This window comes from Bos javanicus, chromosome 10 (genome assembly GCF_032452875.1).
Source record: "Bos javanicus breed banteng chromosome 10, ARS-OSU_banteng_1.0, whole genome shotgun sequence".
Classification (NCBI taxonomy): domain Eukaryota; kingdom Metazoa; phylum Chordata; class Mammalia; order Artiodactyla; family Bovidae; genus Bos; species Bos javanicus.
In genome coordinates, this window is record NC_083877.1 from 1188996 (window position 1) to 1211446 (window position 22451).

The window sequence follows — 22451 nt, forward strand, 5'->3', positions numbered from 1 at the left end:
TGGAAGAGACTACTTCTACCTCAGAAGAATTAATTTCTCAAGGACAGAATTCTATTAAGAAAAAAGAAATGTTCTCTGTGGGCCTATTGTGTTCAATGCCCATATGCAAGGCAGTTCACATTGCTATTATATGAATTTAAAAAATCAACTCCAGCGGAGTAAGAAAAAAAAAGTAAACAGAAAAATACTAAACAGGAAGTCCTAATCACACATTCAAAAAATTTTCAGGAACGGTTAAGTGCCAATGCATGGAATGGTTAAATGCCAACAATCAGCTTCAATTGTTTTTTATTACAGTAAGAGGAAGTTTACTCTTAAATGCATAGAATTTGAAGAAAAAATTTATATAAGCTTTTAAAAGAGGCCCTTTTTGACAGTTATTAATACAAATGTGAAATAAGACCCTTCAAACAAATATTTCAGTAACAGTTTACATACAGCAATAATTTATTCTGAAATGTTCATTTAGTTTCTGTTGAGACACGATTCATGTCTCAATAATAAAAGAGCAGCCATCTCACCTCAAATACCAGAATATACAACAAGTTACAGCATAGCAAAAATTCTACCTACTTTCAGATGTTCAGGTAAAATAGTATCATTCAATGTTTTACAGTTACACAGATTTTTTTGTTTTGCGCACAAAATAGTGTAAGTTGTTACACTATAGCTATCTATATGCACATCATGTGACCACAGAACTGTTAATCATTACTTCTGAAATTGAACCATCATTTTCATTCATGCAGTAAAGCAAAGCAGGCTGGGTAAACTTGTTCATTGGGAACCATATTACTGTGAATTTCACAGCCACATGATTAATAATGATGTTAGATGGACTCTCAAAGACTAGAACAGAATGTTTTTTTGCATAAATACCAATTTCTCCCTGATGTAAGTTTAGTCAGTTTATTATCTAGAAATGATTGATAACAGCAATATATCATATCTTCTATCTGTAGTGTTATTTTAAGACAAGCAATAATTAAAGGATGCTGGGATGGGATGCTACTTAAATACATGAAAAACATACTGTACAAATATACTTGGCTTTACCATTTTCTTCCCAACTATCAAGAGTGCCTCCCAAAATATGACCAGTGAAGACGAAGTATACTATCAAATATGGCTTCCAGAACAAAAACCCTCTAACAAGAATCAAACCTATTTACAAAATTTTTCAGTCTTTTACAGTTTCACTTGAAACAAAATTTCTACATAGCAGTTGTAAAGAACACGTATCACATTCTCGGTTTCATCCTTCCAGCTCTTTTCACACAGATGTCACAAGGTAAGACCCAGAATGGCGTTTAGGACTTTGAGTCCCGCTGGGTTCTGTGCTGTCGGGTTTTGAGTCGCGTTTCTTTGTGTTGTTGCTCACTGGCGTTGGGATCTGAGACGGTCGGGCTGAAGTGCCATCTGTGCTGCTCTTCCTTGGGCTTGGGTTGTAATTAAAAGGACTCACCCTGGCGGCGACAGTCCCACTTGGTGAACTGTGCTTGCTTGAGCTGCTAGAACTAAACGGGGTACGCTCGGCTATAGAACTTTCACTAGTCTCGGATGCAGGGACAGGGTTATTACTGTGTCCCGGTTTTGTCTCAGTTCCTTTTTGGTCTGGAGGATCTACCTGAATAAAGGAATTCAGGCGGTTTTCCAGACCCATGGTGCGTGTAGGGGCACTACCATTGCTCACATTTTGTTTTCCCTGATTATCTTTTGAATCTTTAGGGTTCGGGTTTCCCTTTTCTGAAACAGTGTCAATCACGGGGGGAGTATTTCCTGTTGGAGATCTTCCAGATCTAGGGTTGTTAATGGGGCAATCCTCAATTCTCACCCAAACATCCTCTGTTTTAGAAACAGCAGGTGCCATTTGATAAATCAGAGTCTTTGATTCAGCACCATTTGCAGCACCTGAAGAAGTGGTCTGAGAAGTACTATTTGTGGGAGAAATTTCACTTTCTTTTATTTTTCTCCATGTTCCTTTTGTGGATACCTGGTTTTCTTTAGTTTGTTTGCTTCCTGAAATAGAGTTCACTTGTTTTTCGTCCTCACTTTTTGCCTTTTCACTAGATTCTGATGAAGCAGAAAGAATTGAGGATGAACTTCCAGTTCTTCTCCAAGTGCTTACTCGAGGAAGTGATGATGAGTGTTTGCTGTGCTCACGTTTCCAGGTCCCTGACCTATTGATGGGAAGTCTGGAAGGACTTTCGGAATGAGAGCGTGCTATATCATGGCGCTTTACTGGTCTTCCATCATTATACTCTATGGTGGGACTGAGGTTAGGTGGGAGTTTTCGCCATCCACCAGACTGAACAGACGAATGTGTAGATAGAGACATATCAGGAAGGGAAGGACTTAAAACTGGAGTATGAGCCTGGGACCGTGTGGGAGAATCGGGTCTGGAAGATGGAGAAAGAGATTCAAATGAAGCAGATTCCTCCAGTTTTCTCCTTAGGGTTGGGCTTGGAGCTTCTTTGATGAAAGTTGATTGGCGTACTAATACAGGTCTCTCTGACCTATCAGATTCACTTCCACTTGACTTTGTTGAAGACATTCTAGAAAGTTCTACTTTTTTATTGGATCCATTACTATTACTCATTTGATTTAGCCCTTTGGAGGCAGATTCACTTCTTGGGATACCACTGCCATTCTTGGATAAGCCTGTTTGTTTGGTGAGGTTCTGCTGGCTCATCTGTCTGCCAGGAGATGTGTAAGACATTTTCCCAGAACCTGAGGACTTAGTTGAAGCAGTACTAGGGGATGACGTCCTTGGTAGTTGAGATAATTTGTTAGGGGGACTTATTCCATTTCTACCAGGAGAGATTGAGTTTCGCCCTGGAGACTGCATTGGTCTACTTAATGGTTGCTGGGCAGGTCTTGAAGGAGTGGAATCTCTAGATCCTGATCTAGAAGGTCCTTTGTTTGATCCTGCTGTCTGGGATGCCTGCCTTGTAACAGGGCTTAATTCTGACTTCACCGATGGCTTGGTTCCTCTGGGAGAGGTGGTAGCCGGCTGACCTTCACTAGGGCTTTTGGAGGCTGGAGTTTTGAGGGGCGGGCCTTTTTTAGAAACTGGGCTTGTACTTGAAGAGCTATTCCGAACTCCTGGAATATGAATCATTGTCCTACCTCGAGAGATTGAAGGCATGTTTGTTTGAAGGGGTTGTTTCATTTGGCTCGAAATTTCCGAATTAGATCGAACTTTTCCAGTAATCAAACTTTTATAAACCTTTTTGCCTCCTTTTATTCCTTTATTTTCAGATTCTATTTTTTTAGTTTCCAATGTACTTTTCTCCCCAGGTTTTAGAATTCGTGGACCTTTATTACTCGTAAAGGGTTTTTCTTCTTGATCAGGTGTAAGGTGAAATGGTGATCCCAGAGAGATACCCGATTTCAGTGAAAGGATAGAATCTGAATCAGATGAAGCTTGTCGAGATAAACATGCAGCGGCAGCAGCTTGATGTAAACTACTTACTATGGAATTTGCACCTTCCTGAATAGCTTTCCAATCAAAATTTTCTGAATCTGGGGATAAACCATGTTCTGAATCTGGTCTCTGTGTATCTTTCAAATCGAGTGTCAAATCTTCTGCTAATATGCCACCCATATTTCTGGGACTATGCTTTTCATTATCAGGCTTGAGCCTTGAAGGCTTTTTCTTTTTTGGCATTGCAGAACTTATACATTCCTGCAGCAGGTCATCTTCAGAATCAATACTAAGAGAACTGAGAGAACTGTTTCTTGAGAAACAAACAGGGGTGTCTTCCACGTGAAATGATTTAGGAGCATAACCTGAGGCCTGGGGTTTACCTGGTTCTCCCTGTGAGGCAGGGGGCTCTGTCTCTTTGATAGGTTCATTTTCCTTGTTGTTGTTGTTTTCTTGATCAATGTCACTAAGAGAGCTTAGAGAGGAATTTCGAGAAAAGCAAACTGGAGTATTTTCAATAGCGAAATTCTGTAATTTCTCATCTGTTGCTGCCCCTCTGTCTGGTATATCTTTGGAAGACTGGGGAAAAGTGGACTGCTTCTGCAGCACGGGTTTAGACTGACCTCTATTTATTGGCTGCTTTGTAACAGCTGGTGTCTTACTAGCTGATTGTTGGTTTGAGGTTAGTTCTGTGTGGTTGGTCACTTTAGCTTCTGATTCTTTATTTTCCTTCCCCTTTCTTAATTCAGCCTTTTCCCTGGAAAGGTCAACATCATCATCATCAAAATCTAGAGAACTCAAAGAGTCATTTCGTGAAAAACAGTATGGAGTGCCTTCAATGGGCGTGTAATGATGGGGTGAATCAAAAGTAAAACTTCCTCTGACTCTGTCTTCATTATTTGGCAGTTTATCATTGAAGTCCTTGGAATTATTTTTCAAGTGCTGTTTCTTTGAGTCTTTGTTTTCCGAGAAATTTCTTTCTGCATTTAGATTATTTTTTGAGTCTGTATTTTTTCTTACACGTGTCCTGTATTCAGTATTTTGTGGTATAGGTTTTACTGGTGAAGTAGGTTTCTTTGTCTTACCATCTAATTGATTTTTGTTAGTTCCAGATGAAGACATAGATGCTTGCTGGACCTGGTCCATAATCTTTTTCACACGGAAAGGCTTGTGACTTTTTCCTTTGGGCATGGCAGAATTAATGCATTCTGCAAGAATATCACCTTCTTCTGTTTTGCTGTCATCCAGTTCAGGCACAGTGACAGGTGAGGCTTTCCCTCGTTGAGCCTCATCTGTACTTCTGCCTTCAGTAGGAATGGTATCTCGTTTTTCAAATTCACTTGACTGTGCCCCTGCTCTAACCCCGTCTCCAGCAGCTAACTCATTTGGAGGGGATTCTATCGTTAGATCACTCAGAGATGTAGCTGTGGAAAAGTTTATAGGCGTCCCTTCTACACAATACACCCGTGGCATATCATCTCCTGGTGTAAAACTAACATGCTTTTGTGCCTGTAACCTGTTTTGCGATGGCAGAAGTTTGTATACAGGGAGCTGACTTGGTTTCCTTGCCACAGGTGGAGGTAATTTTGAAGTAGTCTGGGCTGGTTTTTTGGCTTTGCGTGAAGATTTTGTTGGCATGGCAGAAATTATACACTCTTCTAGTATTTCAATATCATCATCATCTGACTCATCTAAAAGATCTTTTTCAGAATCAGTGGGTTTTTCTGCCTCTTTTTCCTGGTTTTCATTTGATTCTTCAGGCTGCTCACTTTCTGTTTCATTCCCGTTGTCATTTTCCTGAACTGGAGGCATTATTCTTAGTTCCACATCTTTCTGAATAAATGGCTCATCAAGGCTCAGAGCGCTCAGGCTAGATGAACAAGAAAATCCATCAGGAGTACTCTCTGTGGCAAAATGTAACAGAGTATCAGCCTCTGGAAGAACCTGGACCCTTTGTACTGCAGCATTTACAGCAGCTTGCTTGGGTCCACTTTCTCTCTTTTCAGCACTAGGTGCTTTATTTTTAGGTACTTCCTGCTTCGTTTGAACTGTCTGAGGAGGAGGTGGAGGAGGCGGCGGAGGGGTTTTGCTTCTGCTTGGTGGCATGGTTTGTCCAGGGCTATCTGGGAGGTCACTGGGGCTTATGATGCCACTTACCATTCCACTGCAGGGTTCACTCTGAACAGAGCTGGCAATCGAGCGACTCTCAAAACTGTCGAGTGAACTGACTGAAGTACATCTGCTAAACATGAGTGGGGTCTCCTGAACGTAGTGCTCTGGTGGACTTTTGGGTGTCTGAGCACCACTCTTGGAAGGAGATTTGGCCCCTGAAGAAAATTCAACAGCTTTGTGCCTGGCTGACTCTGAAGACAGACCAGAAGCCTGGAGTCTGCTGGATTTGGTTCTAATGTGCTGTGACCCTGCTGGAACTTTACTCACAGAATCTTCATTTGACCTAGGTCCGCTGTTGTCCTTGATTTCAGCTATTTGCAGAGTGTTAGCAGACTCTGCTTCTTGTGTTGTCTGATCACACCCTACTTCATCTTCAGCAGATGACAGAGATGATAATGAACTGCATCTTGAAAAACATATTGGGGTATCTTCTACACAGTAAGTCTGTATTGTTTCTTGGTTGATAGAGGGGACTTTGCAAGAGGAAGAGGTGGCTTTTGGGGTCTGACCACTTCTGCTCTGTGCTGAGCTTGGATGCAGCTGATTCTGCCTCTTGGCATTAGATGAAGTTGTGGATGTATTCTCGCTGCTTGAAGAGATGTGTTCAGTTTTTGTGCTCTGTCCAGATGAATTCTTTGAGAATGAAAATGCTGGTTTCTGTGAAGAAGGAATGTCTGTGGTGTATTTTAAACTATAATCAATAGGCTGATCCACGTGATGTTTTTCTTCACTGTATTTTATGCTATAATTGGTTGGCCTCTCTTCTTCCTCATGCTGCCCTTCCTCAGAGTAACGTTCGCTATAGTTGGTTGGTTTATCGTCTTCATAGTCATCTTCTTGACACAAAGACTGGTTCACATTTTGACTAATTCCATGATTAGAGCCTACTCGATTTGTTTCAGATCCATTGGCTGCTCTTGACCTGTATGGGGAAACACATTCTTGCTGCCCAAAGTGTGGTTGGAACTTGAGGTGTTTATCATCAGTGCTCTCAGGATACACGGGATAAGCTGTGCTTTGACTCCTTGATTGTCTCTGCTCATTCGGTTTTATTTCATCTTCTAGTATATGTTTGGGTCTTGCCCATCTTTCATTCTGGGAAGGGCTCTGCCTCCCAGAGTTCAACTGTTCATCGGAATATTTGAGACTGTAATTTATTGGTGTATCTAGTTCTCCATCATTATCATCCATATGATTTGCACTATGTATTTTATGGGCTAGGTCAGCTGGATACTGACCATAGCTGCAAAATTTACTTTCATCATCTTCAGAATAGGATTCAATTGAAGGTTTCATCTGACCTCTTTTACCATAACCATCACTACTGCTGACACTATTTAAACTATCATTTGAAGATCTCTTATATTCTACTTTGGCATATGGTATTGGACATGTTCTGTTTGAGTTTTCTGACTTGGTAAAGTTGTACGTGTTTGCATGTGTGTGGGTGGTAGAGCTTCTTCTTAGTGCATTCCTCTCATCTGTCCCACAGTGTAGTTCTGTGGTAGACCCAGAACTTCTGTCTTCCTGAGAGGTATGAATAGCTGATACTTCTTCCATGACTTTGGCAATCTGGGCTGCAGTGGTAGAAATCTGCAAACCTCGCTTTGAAGAGGTTCCTGGGTTTTCTGTTGCTGGGTGATAGTTGCCTAGGCTAATACCTCGTTCTCTCTCCAGACTTCTATCTTTCTCAGAACGAGAGCTATCTAAACTTCCCCTTGATGAAGAAGAGCTGGGCAATACTGTAGTGTTTAAGTACGGTGATAGGACAGTCATGTTTCCAGTATTAAAATTGTCTGACCTGTTATCATCATGTCGATTGGTGTCAAAAACATAGTCACCATAGAGATTTTGCTTGTGTCTCTGCTTGCTACGATGAGATGCCTTGGGACTTAAATTGTCAATATTGTCAAAAGTTTCTGATAAATGCTGAGCATCTAATTCTGCTTCCAGGGCCTTTTGTTTCCGGACATGTAGAGAAGGCAAACTTGAACCAGGAGACATGATATTGGCATCTTTATACTTTGCAGGTCTATTTGCCATGAGATTCCTTAAAGCTGCAGCACTTCCCATAGCAATCATCTTGTGCTTTGAATGAATGAGGTTCTTGAGCATGCTGACTGCTCCCATGTCCCACAATGCTTCCTGGTCTTTAGGGTTTCTTGCTGAGAGATTCCACAAGGTTCCGCATGCATTGCTGACTATTGTCAAACTGTGAGATTTCAAGTGTTGTAATAAGGTCTGTAAGCAATTATTCTCTCTTAGGATTTGCCTGAAATAAAAACAAGATATTACAAAAGTAAGGTAAAAATCTGTTTGCAGTGACAAATAAAAGGAAAGAGAACAAATTTAAATCTAAAGGTAACCGCTAAAACTGGTAACAACAGGCATAATAAAACTACACCGAATTATATTATAAATTTCAAGCACTGCCCATCTCCTTTTGTTCTACCTTAGTTCATTTAATGTTTCTTGTTTTATAGGACTCATCTGTCAGACTAAAAGGTAAAAATGTTCAGTTTCATCAATTCTGCATTTCCTATTCTGACCTAACAGCTTTAAACATTTTTCTTGAGCAAATATATATTTACTTTACATAGTGACAGAGTTTCTCAGTTTACTGAGTATAAATATATTATGAAAGCTGAACAGGGACTCTGTGGTAATTTAACATCTGGGTGGGTTCCATAATGTTGACAACAGAGACATCTCAGAAGAGGTAGAGAGAATGAATTAATAGATCTTTACAAAGTCAGGGAACACACTGTAAGCTCAGGTCAACAAAATGACTTTTAGATAATCTCTCTCTGGTTTGAATTTGTAATACTGATACTTCCCCTTATAAGTGGTCTTGGGAAAATTCTGTGTGTAGTTTTTCTACAACTAAAGTGAAAGTTTTCAAAATATTTAAAAGTAACTATAAAAACAAGAGTTGAGAGCGTAATGAATGTTAGGATCTGAAGAGCTATGGCTTATTTAATGCATGGTAAAATGAAGTTTAATGAGAGCATAGTCAGCTCTGCTGCTAAGTCATGTCAGTCGTATCCGACTCTGTGCGACCCCATAGGCGGCAGCCCAGCAGGCTCCCCGTCCCTGGGATTCTCCAGGCAAGAACACTGGAGTGGGTATAGTCAGCTCTAGTGGGCTTTAAAACTGATAGGCAAAAAGGTACAATAAGCTTTAGCAATGGTAGCTCTCTCAGCAGTCCAGTAGACACCTGAATGCTTACTGAGTTTAAGAGTTCTTCCATGAGAAGAGGAAAGGGCGGTAAGGCTTGTAGTTTGTGCATCAAAAACTTACAGAAAAGATGTTTACATTCTTTACAAAGCCCTTTTACTACAAGTACCCCATAGTCTTTTTTGAAAATGAGAGAGGAATAATACAGGATAAAATAAATAAATACACTGTGAAAGATACTATATTTTTGTTGAGATAATGCAAAGCCCAAGTTGTGAAAATGTATGCCTTGCATCTGAGGTGCTCTGTTAGGTTTCACAGTTCTAATAAATTGGATGAATGGCTGTTGGCTGAAAAACATTTTGATTACTGATGTTATGGCTCCACTAGAAAAATGTGAATCACTGTACTTTCTGGATCCTAACCACAGTTTTTTTTTTTTATAACCTCATATTCCCTTAATCCATACTACATATAGGAAAGGATTTTGTTCTCTGTAATATTTATGGCTTTCATTTTTTATTCTACACATGGGTTATATCTCTCAAGTCTCACTGGTTTATTTTTAGACATCTTTGTGATACTATGAACTTTTATTAGCATAAATGTTAATGAATAAATCAGGTATTAACAGTTAATAGTTTCATTGTCATAAGTGTAATTTGGGTCAGAACTTGCATAATTACACAAAACACTGCTCAGTTAAGTCTTTCTGAAGATATGAATCTTACAAATTCATTTAAAAGTAACAATAAACTCTGTATTTACCTATGGTCCTCATTTGTAGCTATCAAGCTGGATACATTCCGTAATATCCCACCTCCACTTTCAATAATGGCTAAAGTATTGGTCTGGCTGCGATAAGTGAGAGTGCCAACCAAAAATGCAAGCGCACCATCCACAGCACATATGTCAGCTTTATTCTCAGTGCAGTGTGCTGACAAGTTCCATAAGGCACTCAATACACTTTTGAGGGTTGATTCCTATCAAGAAACAGAATATGTCATCTAGTTAAGAGTTGTAACATCTTAGAATGTCTGTGCTTACTTCTATAGAGAAAGCTCTCTCTCTTTTTAAAAAATATCCCCTTGCTGCCCATCCTTTACTGGTAAAGCATTAGGAACGCCTCACTTAAAAAAACTTTCATAAAATACCAAACAGAACTTAAGACAGTGATACCCCATGAAACAAGCAGAACACAACATTAAAACAATGACCATCACATTCATCTAAACAATGAACGTGAAGTGTTAGAGGGCTCACACTTATCTCACAGAAGCTTATACTAGAAAATGAAACAACTGATGTGCATTCTGAAAAGATAATATTTTCAGGATAATATAAACTAGAAAAGACCCTCTAAATGGTGATTTGAAAAGATATCCAGACCTATCATTAAATGAAAAGAGCAAGTTGCAGAGAAGTATGTACAATATTCTGTTTGTATAAAAATACACATCCATATTTATGTGTGGTTGATGCAAAAGTAACAATTTATTAAAATGGAAGCAGACTGGAAATACTCCAATTTCTTAAAATCCTCGAAGAAACAAAGTCATTATAAAAATGAGAACTCCCTGATGTACAGTATTATAGTAAACTGTCAAATTATAACTGCCAGAGAAAACACTTTGAGTATGTAATTAAGGATGTTTGGTTAAAACTTGCCATGCTCCTGACAACAGTCTTCTTACTAAAAATCAATCAGGGAACAAACGAACATTCATTAGAAACCTACTCTGTGCCTATCACAGTTACAGGTACTCTAGAGGATACAAACAGAGCAACTGACACTTGCTTTGAAGGTGCTGTTTACTTTGGGGAAAAAAGACAGTAACACTATACTTAAAACCAAGGGCTCTAATGAAAAGACTACTGCCATGGGAACTTAAGTCAAATAAATGAAATAATTTTTGGAGGAGAGCACCTCTGCAGATAAAAAGACATGTACATTCAGAGGAGGCAGGGGAAGTAGAATGAGTAAAGGCATGGAAGTGGGAATAAGCAAGGGAGGACTAAATAACAGAAAGAAGACACAGAAGAAGTCAAAGTCCACGTTGGGAATTTGTGGGAAGTAAGGTCAGACAGGGAAAAGAGGGCCCTGAAAGTCACGGCAAACATTTTGGGCTCAACCCAATCAAGAGCCATTGTATTCTCTTCTTCAGGATATTAAATGAATAAAATAGATACTATTTACCTTGAGGCAGAGAAGAAATGCTTTCACCACTGAAGATGTGAAAAGTACAATAGCTCAATTTTAATTATAATGTGATTGAGGAAATGGGACAAAGTATCTTGAGATCAGAAAAAATGGGAACAGTTTAGAGGAGTGAGCTAAACTTACAACTGACCTAGAGATGAGAGTTGAAGGTAGGAAAACAGAAGTTGCTCTCTTTGGGACTACATGTAGGGGGCCAAGGGTTTTGTTTCAAAGAAGCTTTATAGTTAGAGAAGATAAGATGAAACGATTAGATGTGGGAGGTATAGGTAGTCAAAACAAAGGGAGGAGATTCAGTGAGGTATGTGATCAAAGGTATCAAACACAGGTACAGGTAGAAAAGTGATGTCCTAGTTAAGCTATAAATCTAGATTTTTTTGTTAGGAGCAAATTTAGAAACGACTGTTAGGAAATGAAGGGCGTGACTACTTGACTACTTGTTCAGGGCTTTGGTTGTCACAGGAGACTCTGAAGAAGTTGGAAGAAGCAATGAAAATGAACATTTTTGTTTTTATTTTCAAAATATTGGGCTTCTTACAGATAAGTGAAACATTAAAAAAGCCTCCTTCTCTATAAGCAGTAGAGACAGTATAGCGGAGAAGAGTAAGGGAGAACAGTTTTGAGTAACAGCAATGCCCAGAGCACAGGGTGCAGGTGAAGGAAAAGACTCTGCTGTGTAGAAGAGGAAGGGCCAGTGAATGAGGTGGAAAGAATGCAGGGCATGGGGATATGGAAGGAGTTTTGGTTCTTGTGGTTGTGAGGAGTAAATGAAGTTGAGAATGAAGAGCTGACAAGTTAAAAAGAGAAGGAATGTTCATATTGGCTGTTGCACTGAATGTAGAAAAAGATGGAAAAAATAAATTCTAATACCGTTAACCAGAGCAAGACCAAACCACAACTGGATAGTATAACTTTCTGATGGGCTAGTTTTTCTAAGATTGGGCTTACATTAAAAAAAATTTTTTTAATTAATTAATTTTAATTGGAGGCTAATTACACGATTGTAGTGGTTTCTGCCATACATTGACATGAATCAGCCATGGGGGTACATGTGTTCCCCATTCTGAACCCAACTCCCACCTCCCACCTCCCTCCCCATCCCATCCCTCAGGGTCATCCCAGTGCACCAGCCCCGAGCACCCTGTTCTATGCATCAAACCTGGACTGGCGATCTGTTTCACATATGATATTATACATGTTTCAATGCCATTCTCTCAGATCATCCCACTCTCGCCTTCTCCCACAGAGTCCAAAAGTCTGTTCTTTACATCTGTGTCTCTTTTGCTGTCTCTCATATAGGGTCATCATTACCATCTTTCTAAATTCCATATATATGTGTTAATATACTGTATTGGTGTTTTTCTTTCTGACTTCCTTCACTCTGTATAATAGGCTCCAGTTTCATCCACCTCATTAGAACTGATTCAAATGCATTCTTTTTAATAGCTGAGTAATATTCCATTGTGTGTATGTACCACAGCTTTCTTATCCATTCGTCTACTGATAGACATCTAGGTTGCTTCCATGTCCTGGCTATTATAAACAGTGCTGTGATGAACACTGGGGTACATGTGTCTCTTTCAATTCTGGTTTTCTCCGTGTTGGGCTTACATTAAAAATTTATACATGAATTTAGGGAGAAATGATCTTTAATGATCTCTCTCTCATCTATAAGAGAGAAATGATCTATTCTTCCTTTACAAGACAGGCTATATCTTGACATTTATTAAAATCCTCTTTTACACTTTTCAGCAGGCTGTGTCTGTTAATCTAACTTTCTTGGTACGTAGCAACTGGTTTGTATGTAGATCTTTGAGGTCCCCGAGTGATAATACAATGAGCTGCTGCTGCTGTGTCGCTTCACTCGTGTCCGACTCTGTGTAACCCCACAGACGGCAGCTCACCAGGCTCCCCCGTCCCTGGGATTCTCCAGGCAAGAACACTGGAGTGGGTTGCCACTGCCTGCTCCAATGCATGAAAGTGAAAAGTGAAAGTGAAGTTGCTCAGTTGTGTCTGACTCTTAATGACCCCATGGACTGCAGCCCGCGAGGCTCCTCTGTCCATGGGATTTTCCAGGCAAGAGTACTGGAGTGGGGTGCCACTGCCTTCTCTGATACAATGAGCTATTCAACAGCAATACAAGTTCCAATAATCTATACAAAAACATTAAATCTTTCTGAAAATACACAAGGTTGATTAGAAAGAAGTCTTAAAGTGTACATGGCACTAATTTTTTTTGTATAATTTTAGTAAGGTATTAAGGCGACCAATAAACTGTACTTTGATCCTCCTCCAATTTCCTTATACTCCTTGTAATCCACCCCCAACCCCAGGCAACTACTGTTCTGATTTCTGACATAACAGATTATTGCAGGTATCAATAGTTCATTCTTTTTTTTTTATATAGCCAAATAGTATTCCACAGTTTATTTACCCATTTACCCACTGATGGTCATTAGAATTTTTTCCCTAGGTTTTGGCTATCACGAATAATCTTTATGTGAATAACTGTGTGTCTTAGTGTAAATTTAAGTTTTTGTTCCTCATGGGTGGCCAGGTTGTATAGCAGGTAAATGTTAGTTTGAAAATACTGCCAAAAGTTCTCTCAAGCGGGACAGACAGACCTCAGAGATATTGCAGGTATGGTTCCAGACCACTCCAATAAAGCAAATATTGAAATAAAGCAAGTCATGCCATTTTTTTGGTTTCTCAGTGCATATATAGTTACATTTACATTATACTGTAGTCTATTAACTGTCCAAAAGCATTGTGTATAAAGATGTACATACCTTAACTGAAAAAAACGCTGTCGGGAAAATGGCACTAAAAGACTTGCTTAGTGCAGGCTTGCCACAGACTTTCAATTTACCAAAAATGCAGTATCTGCGAACTGCAATAAAGTGAGGTATGCTTGTATACCATTTAACTTTTCTGCCAGCACTGCAGAAGAATTTCAGCTGTTTAACATCTTGGACAACACATGGTCAATTTTAAAGATTATAACCAATATAATATGTGTAATGGTATCTCACAGCTGTAATCTGTATTTCCCTGATGACTAATGATGCTGAGTATATTTTCAAGTGCTTACTGGCCATTCATAACCTTTTTTTCTAGAGTGTGAATACAAGTGTTCTGCTGATTCAGTAGTGTTCTAAAGGTATCTTTATACAAATCCTGAGTATATTTGAACAGTACTGTTTTCTCCCAGTTTTGAGACATAATTGACATGTAGCACTATTTAAGGTAAATGGCATAATGATTTAACTTACATACATCATGAAATGATTACCACAGTGAGTTCAGTGAACATCTATTATCTCATATATATATATATATATATATATATATGTATGTATATACACATACACAAAAATTAAAGAAACAGCAAACTTTTTCCTTGTGATGAGCACTCAGGACTTACTCTCTTAAAAATTTTCATATATAATGATATGGTAGTGTTAACAACATTTATCATATTGTATATTACATTCTATTATGTATTTATCTTATAACTGGAAGTTTGTACCTCTTGACCACCTTTGAACATTATCTTTATTGCCAGTTACTTAACTGAATATTTTTCTTATTTCTAATAATTTTCCAGTTGATTTTCTTGGAGTTTCCAGGTATAAAACAATGTAATTTAGAAAAAAATACATAAATTAAAAAAATAGCCCCAGACTGAAAAGGAAATTCTGAAGAGAAAAATGTAGGCTCTGGGTCAAGGAGGGCTGGTTGGGTGAAAGGAAGCTCAGATTAGCTAAAAAGACTAGCTTAGCTTAGTTCTTCACAAATTTCAATTAAAAAAAAAATCAGCTTAGTTTCTAAAGTAGATATCCCACCTAGACATTACTTCCTTTTGTGAACAAATTATTATTTGATGGATTTTTCATCTTTGGGTCTGATTACCTCTATAAGGTGACTATTAAAATCTGGGGACTCTGGGAGATTGGGATTTGGGCAGCAAGGAATCATCTGGGGGTGATTCTGTCCCTTTTCTCTTACAGGGGACATCTGGTAATAAATGGAGACATTTCTGATTATTATGACTGAGGGGAAGGTATGTCAGCATTTAGTAGGCAATGGCCAGGAATGCTGCTAAACATCCTACAAGGCACAGATCAGTACCCCCAAACAAAGACTTATCTGTCCAAGATGTCAACAGAGCTGCAACACCCCGATTTACACTAGGTCACCTTGTACAGTCTTGTCTGCCTTAATACTTGCAGAGTTTGGAGCAGTCCAAGTCTTGGGATTGGTAAGCTAAGAGGGTCAGAAATTAGTGAGTCTCAGAGGTGGGAGAGGGCAGTGAAAAAGTATCCAAAGATGAAATGCATATGGGAATACCAAAAGTTCTCAAAGGTACCTTTTTCACTTCCAAAGCACATTCCATCAATGCTTTCACACTTCCAACTTCACGCAAAGTCTTTTTACTATTTACATCTGCTCTCCAAGACAGATTCCTCAAAACACTCGCAATAACCTGCAAATGGATCAATTTTAGAATAGTTTGTTTATAAAATTATTTATACTAGTTGCTTTCTTGCTCTTAATGTTAAAAGTAAGACTGCGTGCATGTGTATTAAGCTGTTTCAGTCATGTCTGACTCTTTGTAACCCTATAGACTGTAGCCCACCAGGCTCCTCTGTCCATGGGATGGTGCAGGCAAGAATACTGGAATGGACTGCCATGCCCTCCTCCAGGGCATCTTCCTGACCCAGAGATCAAACCCGTATCTCTTATGTCTCCTGCACTGGCAGGCGGGTTCTTTAGCACAGGTACCACCTGGGAAGCCCAAAAGTAAGAGTAGAAATCTATCAACAAATACATTTCTTCTTAAAGCTGATATAAGCCAAAAGGAAGTCTAGAATAAAATCTTTGCCTCTATTCTGGTGTTAATGCAGCCACAATTTAAACATGAGATGCTGAATACTGAGTCACAGCTTACATTAACCTAAGTCAGGGTGTTAAGCCACTAATATCCAAGAAAACCACGTGGAATCTGAGGAGTACCTGCTGCAAGTCCTCGCTTTCAGACTGGAGCTGAGCCACGAGCGCTCTCATGCAGCCTTTCATAGAGCAGAGAGTAGCCTGGAAAGTCAAGGGTTACACAGCGTTAGTAACAAGGCAACCTGCAGCCACCCATAAAAGAACTAGAACCATCAATTACATAAATAAAAGACAAATACCCTCCTAATCCTTTGCAATATTCATTCCTTTCTTGGCAAACTGGAAAAATAAAGTGAATAAATAATAAGAAATGATAAGAAAAGGGTTTGAATGTAAAGTCTTTTATTTGGATGGAACTAATATGTGTTTGACACTTTCACCAATCAAGATTTCCAGATTTTTGCTGTCATTCCCAAGAACAGTATTTTTTTTTTTTTTAATTACTTTTTGGCCTCACTAGGCGGTATATGGGATCCTAGTTCCCCAATCAGGGATTGAACCTGTGCTCCCTTACAGTGGAAGAATGGAGTCTGAACTGCGGGACCACCAGGGAAGTCTGCCCAGGAACAGAATTTTAAATGTGATTACATAAGTTCACGTCTGTGTTCCATCTTTCGCCTTTGTTTAGGCATTAGACATCAAACAAGTACGGATATGCAGTGGAATATAAAGTACAGGTTTTTATGAGTCAGTGTTTAATGACGAGAGTGACAAGAAAGTCAATGAAAAGTAGTCTGTACGAAAAAAAAGCTCATACCAGAGCCATCTTAAGAAATGGATCTTATAAAACATACCTTGTTGGCTACATCTCCGAAAGTCAAGTTTGTCAAAGCCATTCCTGCATATCGTCTTAAAGTAATACTGTAGTGGTCATTAGTAAGCCCATACATTTCACAGTCCACTTGCAATAATTCTGCAATGGCCTGTAGTCCCCCTAATTTAAAAAGGGCAAGAGGAAGAAGTCAATAATCTAAAATAACACAAATGGGTACCAAGTTTATAAATTACTAGAGAAAAATCTCAAAGAATGAGTTTAATTCTGTCTTCAGAATTACAAGCTACAAAAAATGTTATAAGGCACTCGTGTAATATACTTATCAAGTACAAGTGACAACTACTTCATTTTCTGCCAGTTTCTCCACCCTCCAGCCCCCTGTCTTACTGAGTAAGATAAATATTATACTCTATTTACTGCAATACACTGTATCCTGTCAAGGAAGAAGAAGACTATATTCTACTATTAGGTCCTCCTGAATGTAAGCAGAAAAAGGTAACTTTATTACTAGGACTTTATAAAAACATTCTTCACTGTCACACACTATGGCCTAATTACTTTAATATATTTTTATCTCCAAAATAATTTTTAGTATCATTAGGAATACTAGAACTTCTAAGTGAAATAGTGCATGAAGCAAAGTTTATTTCTTTTTTATGAAAAAGAATTACCTGTTCAACTTATTACTAAGCTGAATAGAACCATTTTTATGGTTTTTCTTTTTAAATTCTTTCTTTTCTTTGATACACACAAAGTGTCAAATACCAATACTAGGATTTAGTATCTTCTCTCCCCTTGATTCCCACCACTGGGTATACTTAACAATGCCTACAGTGGTCAACAGCAGGAAGGCAAGGAGAAAAATGAAGGGAGAGGAAAAGACATAAAGGAAGGGGTAGCAGAAAGACAACACAAAACAGAAGGACAAAAGGTTAAGCAAAATGGTGAGGGAGTGAATAAAAAGAAAAAGAAAAATGCATATGGAAGTTATTAAAAATATTCATCATCATCAATATTAATCATTATGAAACTGGAGATACTGTTAGCTGAGACAGAAAAAGAGATGATGAACATAAACAGGCAGTTCCTGGATACTGGAAGTCTAAACTGTCAGGTCATTAATCTGAAAGAGGATCTGTACATTCATCATTTTTGTAAATGATCTAGAAGGATCAGTATGCAGAGCAATAAGCAAGTTTGCAAAACAGACCAAGTTCAATTCTGGGTCAAGAATGCCAAGCCAGGGATTTAACTCTTGGAACATTTGTGTAAATCTTTATAACTGGCACCAATGACAGATAAGTCTGAATGTAGGTAAATAAAAATTAATTTGGTTAAGGAAAATCCAAACCATATTTAGGAAGATTTTCCTCCATCCACCCATGATGATGGGAAAGATAAACAGCCCATGAACAAAACAGCCAATGAACAAAACAACCAATGTCTTTATGGAGCTTACAGATTAGCACAGACAGCCATTGAACAACTAATTTAAATGTCATGATTGTGTAGAAGCACGGAGCATGATAACAGGCAAACCTAACGTAGACTGGAAGGATCAAGAAAGTGGCTGAGGAACTAAGATTTAACTTGAGACTTAAAGGATGAATGACCATCTAAAAGGGGTAGAGGAGAGACAATAAGGAAGCATCTCAAGCAGATAAAATAGCACATGTAAAGGCTGATGGGCCTGAAACATTGATATACAGCAACAAGGAGGGGCTACAAAATGCCAGGTAATACAAGACTTTGTGTACCTCACCAAGGATCTAATGCAGGAGAAAAGAATAATTAGATGTATGTTCTAAACAGATTCCTATGATTAAGGCTATAGAAATGATTACTACTGGAAGTGGGGAGCCAAGTAAGATAAACTATGGGAGACCAGGAGTGAAGAAAGAGGCTTTGCTTGTGCTGGGGATAAAAAGAAGAGCAGTGGGGGAAGATATATTTGAGAACCAGAATTAAAGCAGTTAGCAGATACAGGGGACAGGAACAGAGTCCAAGATGTCTTCTAAGATTCCGGCTTCAGCAAGTGGGTTGACGGGAAGGCTACTGTCTGAGAAAAGGAACCCTGGTCAAGAGATAGTTTTGGGGATGGGGGAGACAGACTCAGTTTCTGTCAACTCAGTCAGAAATGTCTGAAAAATCATCTGGGTGAAAATGCTGGAGGAGCAGTATGAAAATGTGTGTAAATCTCAGGAGAGAGAATGTGGATTAAGATGTGAGTTTGAAAAACACTGTCAGGGAAGCCATGTAGTAGAGCATATAGCCTAGGGAGAGTGGAAGAAAGCCGAGTACAGAGCTTCAGAAAATTCCACCATTTAATCCTTCAGCAAAGGAGGAGGAACTAGAGTCTTGACTAGGAAACAGACCTGGGAGTCACTGTTGACTTAAAGACAGTAGCCTTGTGTACTGATCAGATCACCAAATGTTGAGGATTATAAACCGGACCATCAAAGCCATACAGAGCACACTCTGCTTCATGCCTACATAAAATCCTGCCTGGCACAGCAGCATCTGTGACACTGTTCTAAGAAAGTAACATGTGAAATAATCTCAAGAACCTCCCAAGAAGGCCCTTGACTACTTTTGTATGGGAAAACCAAAAATCTTAGGACTTGATTCTGAAAAAGAACAACATTATTAATGCCAATGATGAAGAATGTGCTAATGAAAAAAGAACATTCAATAAAACTTAGCGTATTAGATAGAAGAGAGAGACCCTTTATGATTTCCAGGAGTTAAAAAAAACTTCCAGTGAACTGTAAGGCAAAGAATCTATACACTTTAAAAATGGATTCACAAAAATACGATGTGAATTCATGACAGATAGGAAAAAAACTGGTTGCCCTAAGAAATACTAGGATGTTTCAAGGTAATGTAAAGGTCATGAGCACATCCTTCCACATTATCTTGGTGTCTGTGTTAGAGAATAGTGGTCTGGATGAACCAAATATTATCGCGTATGGTATCTCATAACCTTATTGATAGTAGATGATCAATGTCTTCAGATGACATTTACCAAAATCCTTAAACTTATCAAAACAAGATAGTAGAAAGATGACAGAATTTTTAAAAAGTATATTACTTTTCTTTTACTTGGTTTAGATAGTCACCATTAGCATGAAATACCTCATTCTAAAATAAGTAGGGCTCAGCAACAATATTCTATATATTGGTAGTTTCACAAAATTTCCTGGTCGTAAGAATCAGGTGGGCCACTTACTAGATTTGATTCCTAGGTCCCCTGCTCTGGAGATTCTATTTTCCTAAGCTTGCTTACCATGGGCCAGAGAAGTGCACGTTCTGACCACTGCCCCTGGTGATCATTATCATCTAGTCTGGGGAACACCAATGCATATGTCTGGAAATTAATAAATGTGTACATTCCTGGTATTATAGTCTAAAACTTGCAACACTAATAGTTGCAAACTTAAATGACCCTAACAGTTGTAGAATTTTCTTGCATCTACAAAAGACAGTCCTAGCTGACTGGGCTTAGGAATTTTTCTTCATCTGCTTGGGACTTCTTTCCTCCTATCCCTCATTGTCAGATCCCTTGTGCTACCTGACTGTATCTATCCACAGTCTACACACCTTGTTCCTTCTTTGGCTCCAACGCAAAGTCAGAGGCTAAGAGTGAGAAGGTAATCGCCTGTGGCTACATCCCCACAGTCACACCCCCAGAGGCCCCGTCCTGCTCCTCACCTGAAAGCCCCTGCCCTAGCTCCTGGGATGAAATGCCCCGGGTAGCCTTCCTACCTGAAGAAGGAAGAGGAACAAACACTGAGTCTAGATTTTACTTGGAAATTCAGATGATTAATGTGGGTCAGTCCTAGTCTACAGTTCATTGGAACACAGGGACATTTAGAAAAAACATTTGTGGGAGCTTAAAACTGGATTAGTTTTCCTGTTTGTTCATTATTTTCCCCATTATTATGTGTTAAAAAAAAAACAACAAAAAAACACCCAAACTTGAAATTTCACCAGTGCTGGATTGTATTGAGGAGGGGAGAACTCACAAGTGCACACTCAATTTCACAGGAACCTAGGGAAAAAGGAAAGAGAATCAAGCGGCCTAGGGCCTGTGGGGGGCAGGTGGAGACCAAGTACACACAGCCTCCCAAAATGACGATCTGAAGGAGACAGCACTCATTTTCAGCCGTTCAGGTTCTCTGTGATTTAAGCGACTCACGACTTTGTCACTTGTAAGATAAATGATGAATGAAAATGGCAAGGGTGGCAGGGATACAAAGCAGGGGCTGGAATGAAAGGTAACGTAAACAGCACAAAAGGCAAGGGCACAGCCACACTAAGATGCAGACTCAGCGCCTGCTTCTCGCTTGTGGCACAACGAAAGCGATCCAGGTTCACAGGAGATGGCTCAGCATGACGCAATTTATAAATACCACACGTGCAAAATGAACCTAGAAGTCAAAGAGAAACCATCTCATGAAAAATGGGGGCCACAGAGGCAGGTGTGATAAGGTTCAGAGTATGTGAGAACACATCCTAAGAGTAATCCTTCCAAAATTAATGGAATATTTTCTAACACAAATTAGAGGATAATGCTTTTCCATTATTAATGAGTTTCAGAGATACCAGCCACGCTGCTTATCATGAAAACCCAGTAAAGTACGGATAACCATGAAGATAAATGAGTCTTAATAATAATTCCTTCCTGTGTCCATCAGAAGTGACTGAGTTCAAGAATAATTACAAAGCTCCGTATCATCACATCTCAAAACGATTCAAATTACCCTCCCACCGACTGTCACCCAGGGTCTACCTTGACAATATTGGCAAGAGTGGCCCGTTTATTTATTTTTGCCCATCCCTGGCTAAGATTTTAGAAACCCAAGTTAGGTTATAAAAGGGTAGCAGTTTCTGTCACTTAGGACATTGTCTTCTCTGGAAACCAGAGTCACTTGCTACAAGGAGGAAGCAGATGGTAATAGAAGTTAGTGGCCTTATACACTAATTCAACAATAACGAAAAATCGTCAGGATTCTTCTATGGCATTAAGAAACATTTTTATCTTACCAAGCTCATTCATGGCATGTCTATGCTCTTCATCAAACGAAAGCTTCATTAGAACACAGACAGCAGGGCAGATCTGATGTTCAACAGGAGCTGGCACTGAAAAGTAAAATGGACATAAGCCATGATGCTTTGTTTTCTCAAAGTAGTGATGTTCATTATACCTAAAAAATACTCAGTTTGCTGATAGACTTCTCATGCATGGTAGCTTAGTGAATCAACAAGTATTTGCTGCAGAGATGAATAGATACTACACACACGGAAAGGAAAATATAGGTAAAGCGCTTTTCTTGGTTCCATAAAAATGTTTACCTCTCATCAGCCTTTGACCAAGTCTGTTGGACTAACTCCCATGTAGGTTTATGCTATAATTCAATTAATAACTTAAAAATTATATTGGTTATTTGAAATAATAAAAACATTTTGGTATAAAACTATTTATAATCTCTGTTTTCAACTGAAAGGCACATGGCTGTATAGAAATGTATAGAGAAACCTAGTGCAACTCTAGTAGCGAAAGCTTATTATATAGATACCAGATAGTAAATAAAAATTTAAAGGGAAAGTGTCTACAAAAATGTACTTGCACATTTAATATTATGCATAAAGTTTCAAAACTGTTAATTGAAATAAAAATTTAAAAACCAATCTATTTTTCAGAAGTAATAATATTTATTCTATTTAAC

At 38.8% G+C, this 22451-nt stretch overlaps 1 protein-coding gene across 10 annotated transcripts in view; it reads right to left on the reverse strand.

The window, feature by feature from the left end:
- Positions 1-271: 271 nt before the first annotated feature.
- The window catches only part of APC (APC regulator of WNT signaling pathway), a 131304-nt gene continuing 109124 nt past the window's right edge, over positions 272-22451 (reverse strand). For 6 of the 10 annotated variants that reach the window (XM_061429896.1, XM_061429891.1, XM_061429895.1 and 3 more), the window contains 7 exons: positions 21769-21864; positions 20434-20487; positions 16742-16881; positions 16011-16088; positions 15364-15480; positions 9545-9759; positions 272-7871 (listed from right to left, as the gene is read on the reverse strand). In XM_061429896.1, the coding sequence (XP_061285880.1) occupies positions 1274-7871; positions 9545-9759; positions 15364-15480; positions 16011-16088; positions 16742-16881; positions 20434-20487; positions 21769-21864 (7298 nt within the window). In that variant the 3' untranslated portion in view covers positions 272-1273. The remainder of the gene's footprint in view (positions 7872-9544; positions 9760-15363; positions 15481-16010; positions 16089-16741; positions 16882-20433; positions 20488-21768; positions 21865-22451) is intronic. The other 4 variants (XM_061429898.1, XM_061429893.1, XM_061429894.1 and 1 more) reach the window with 1 other exon arrangement.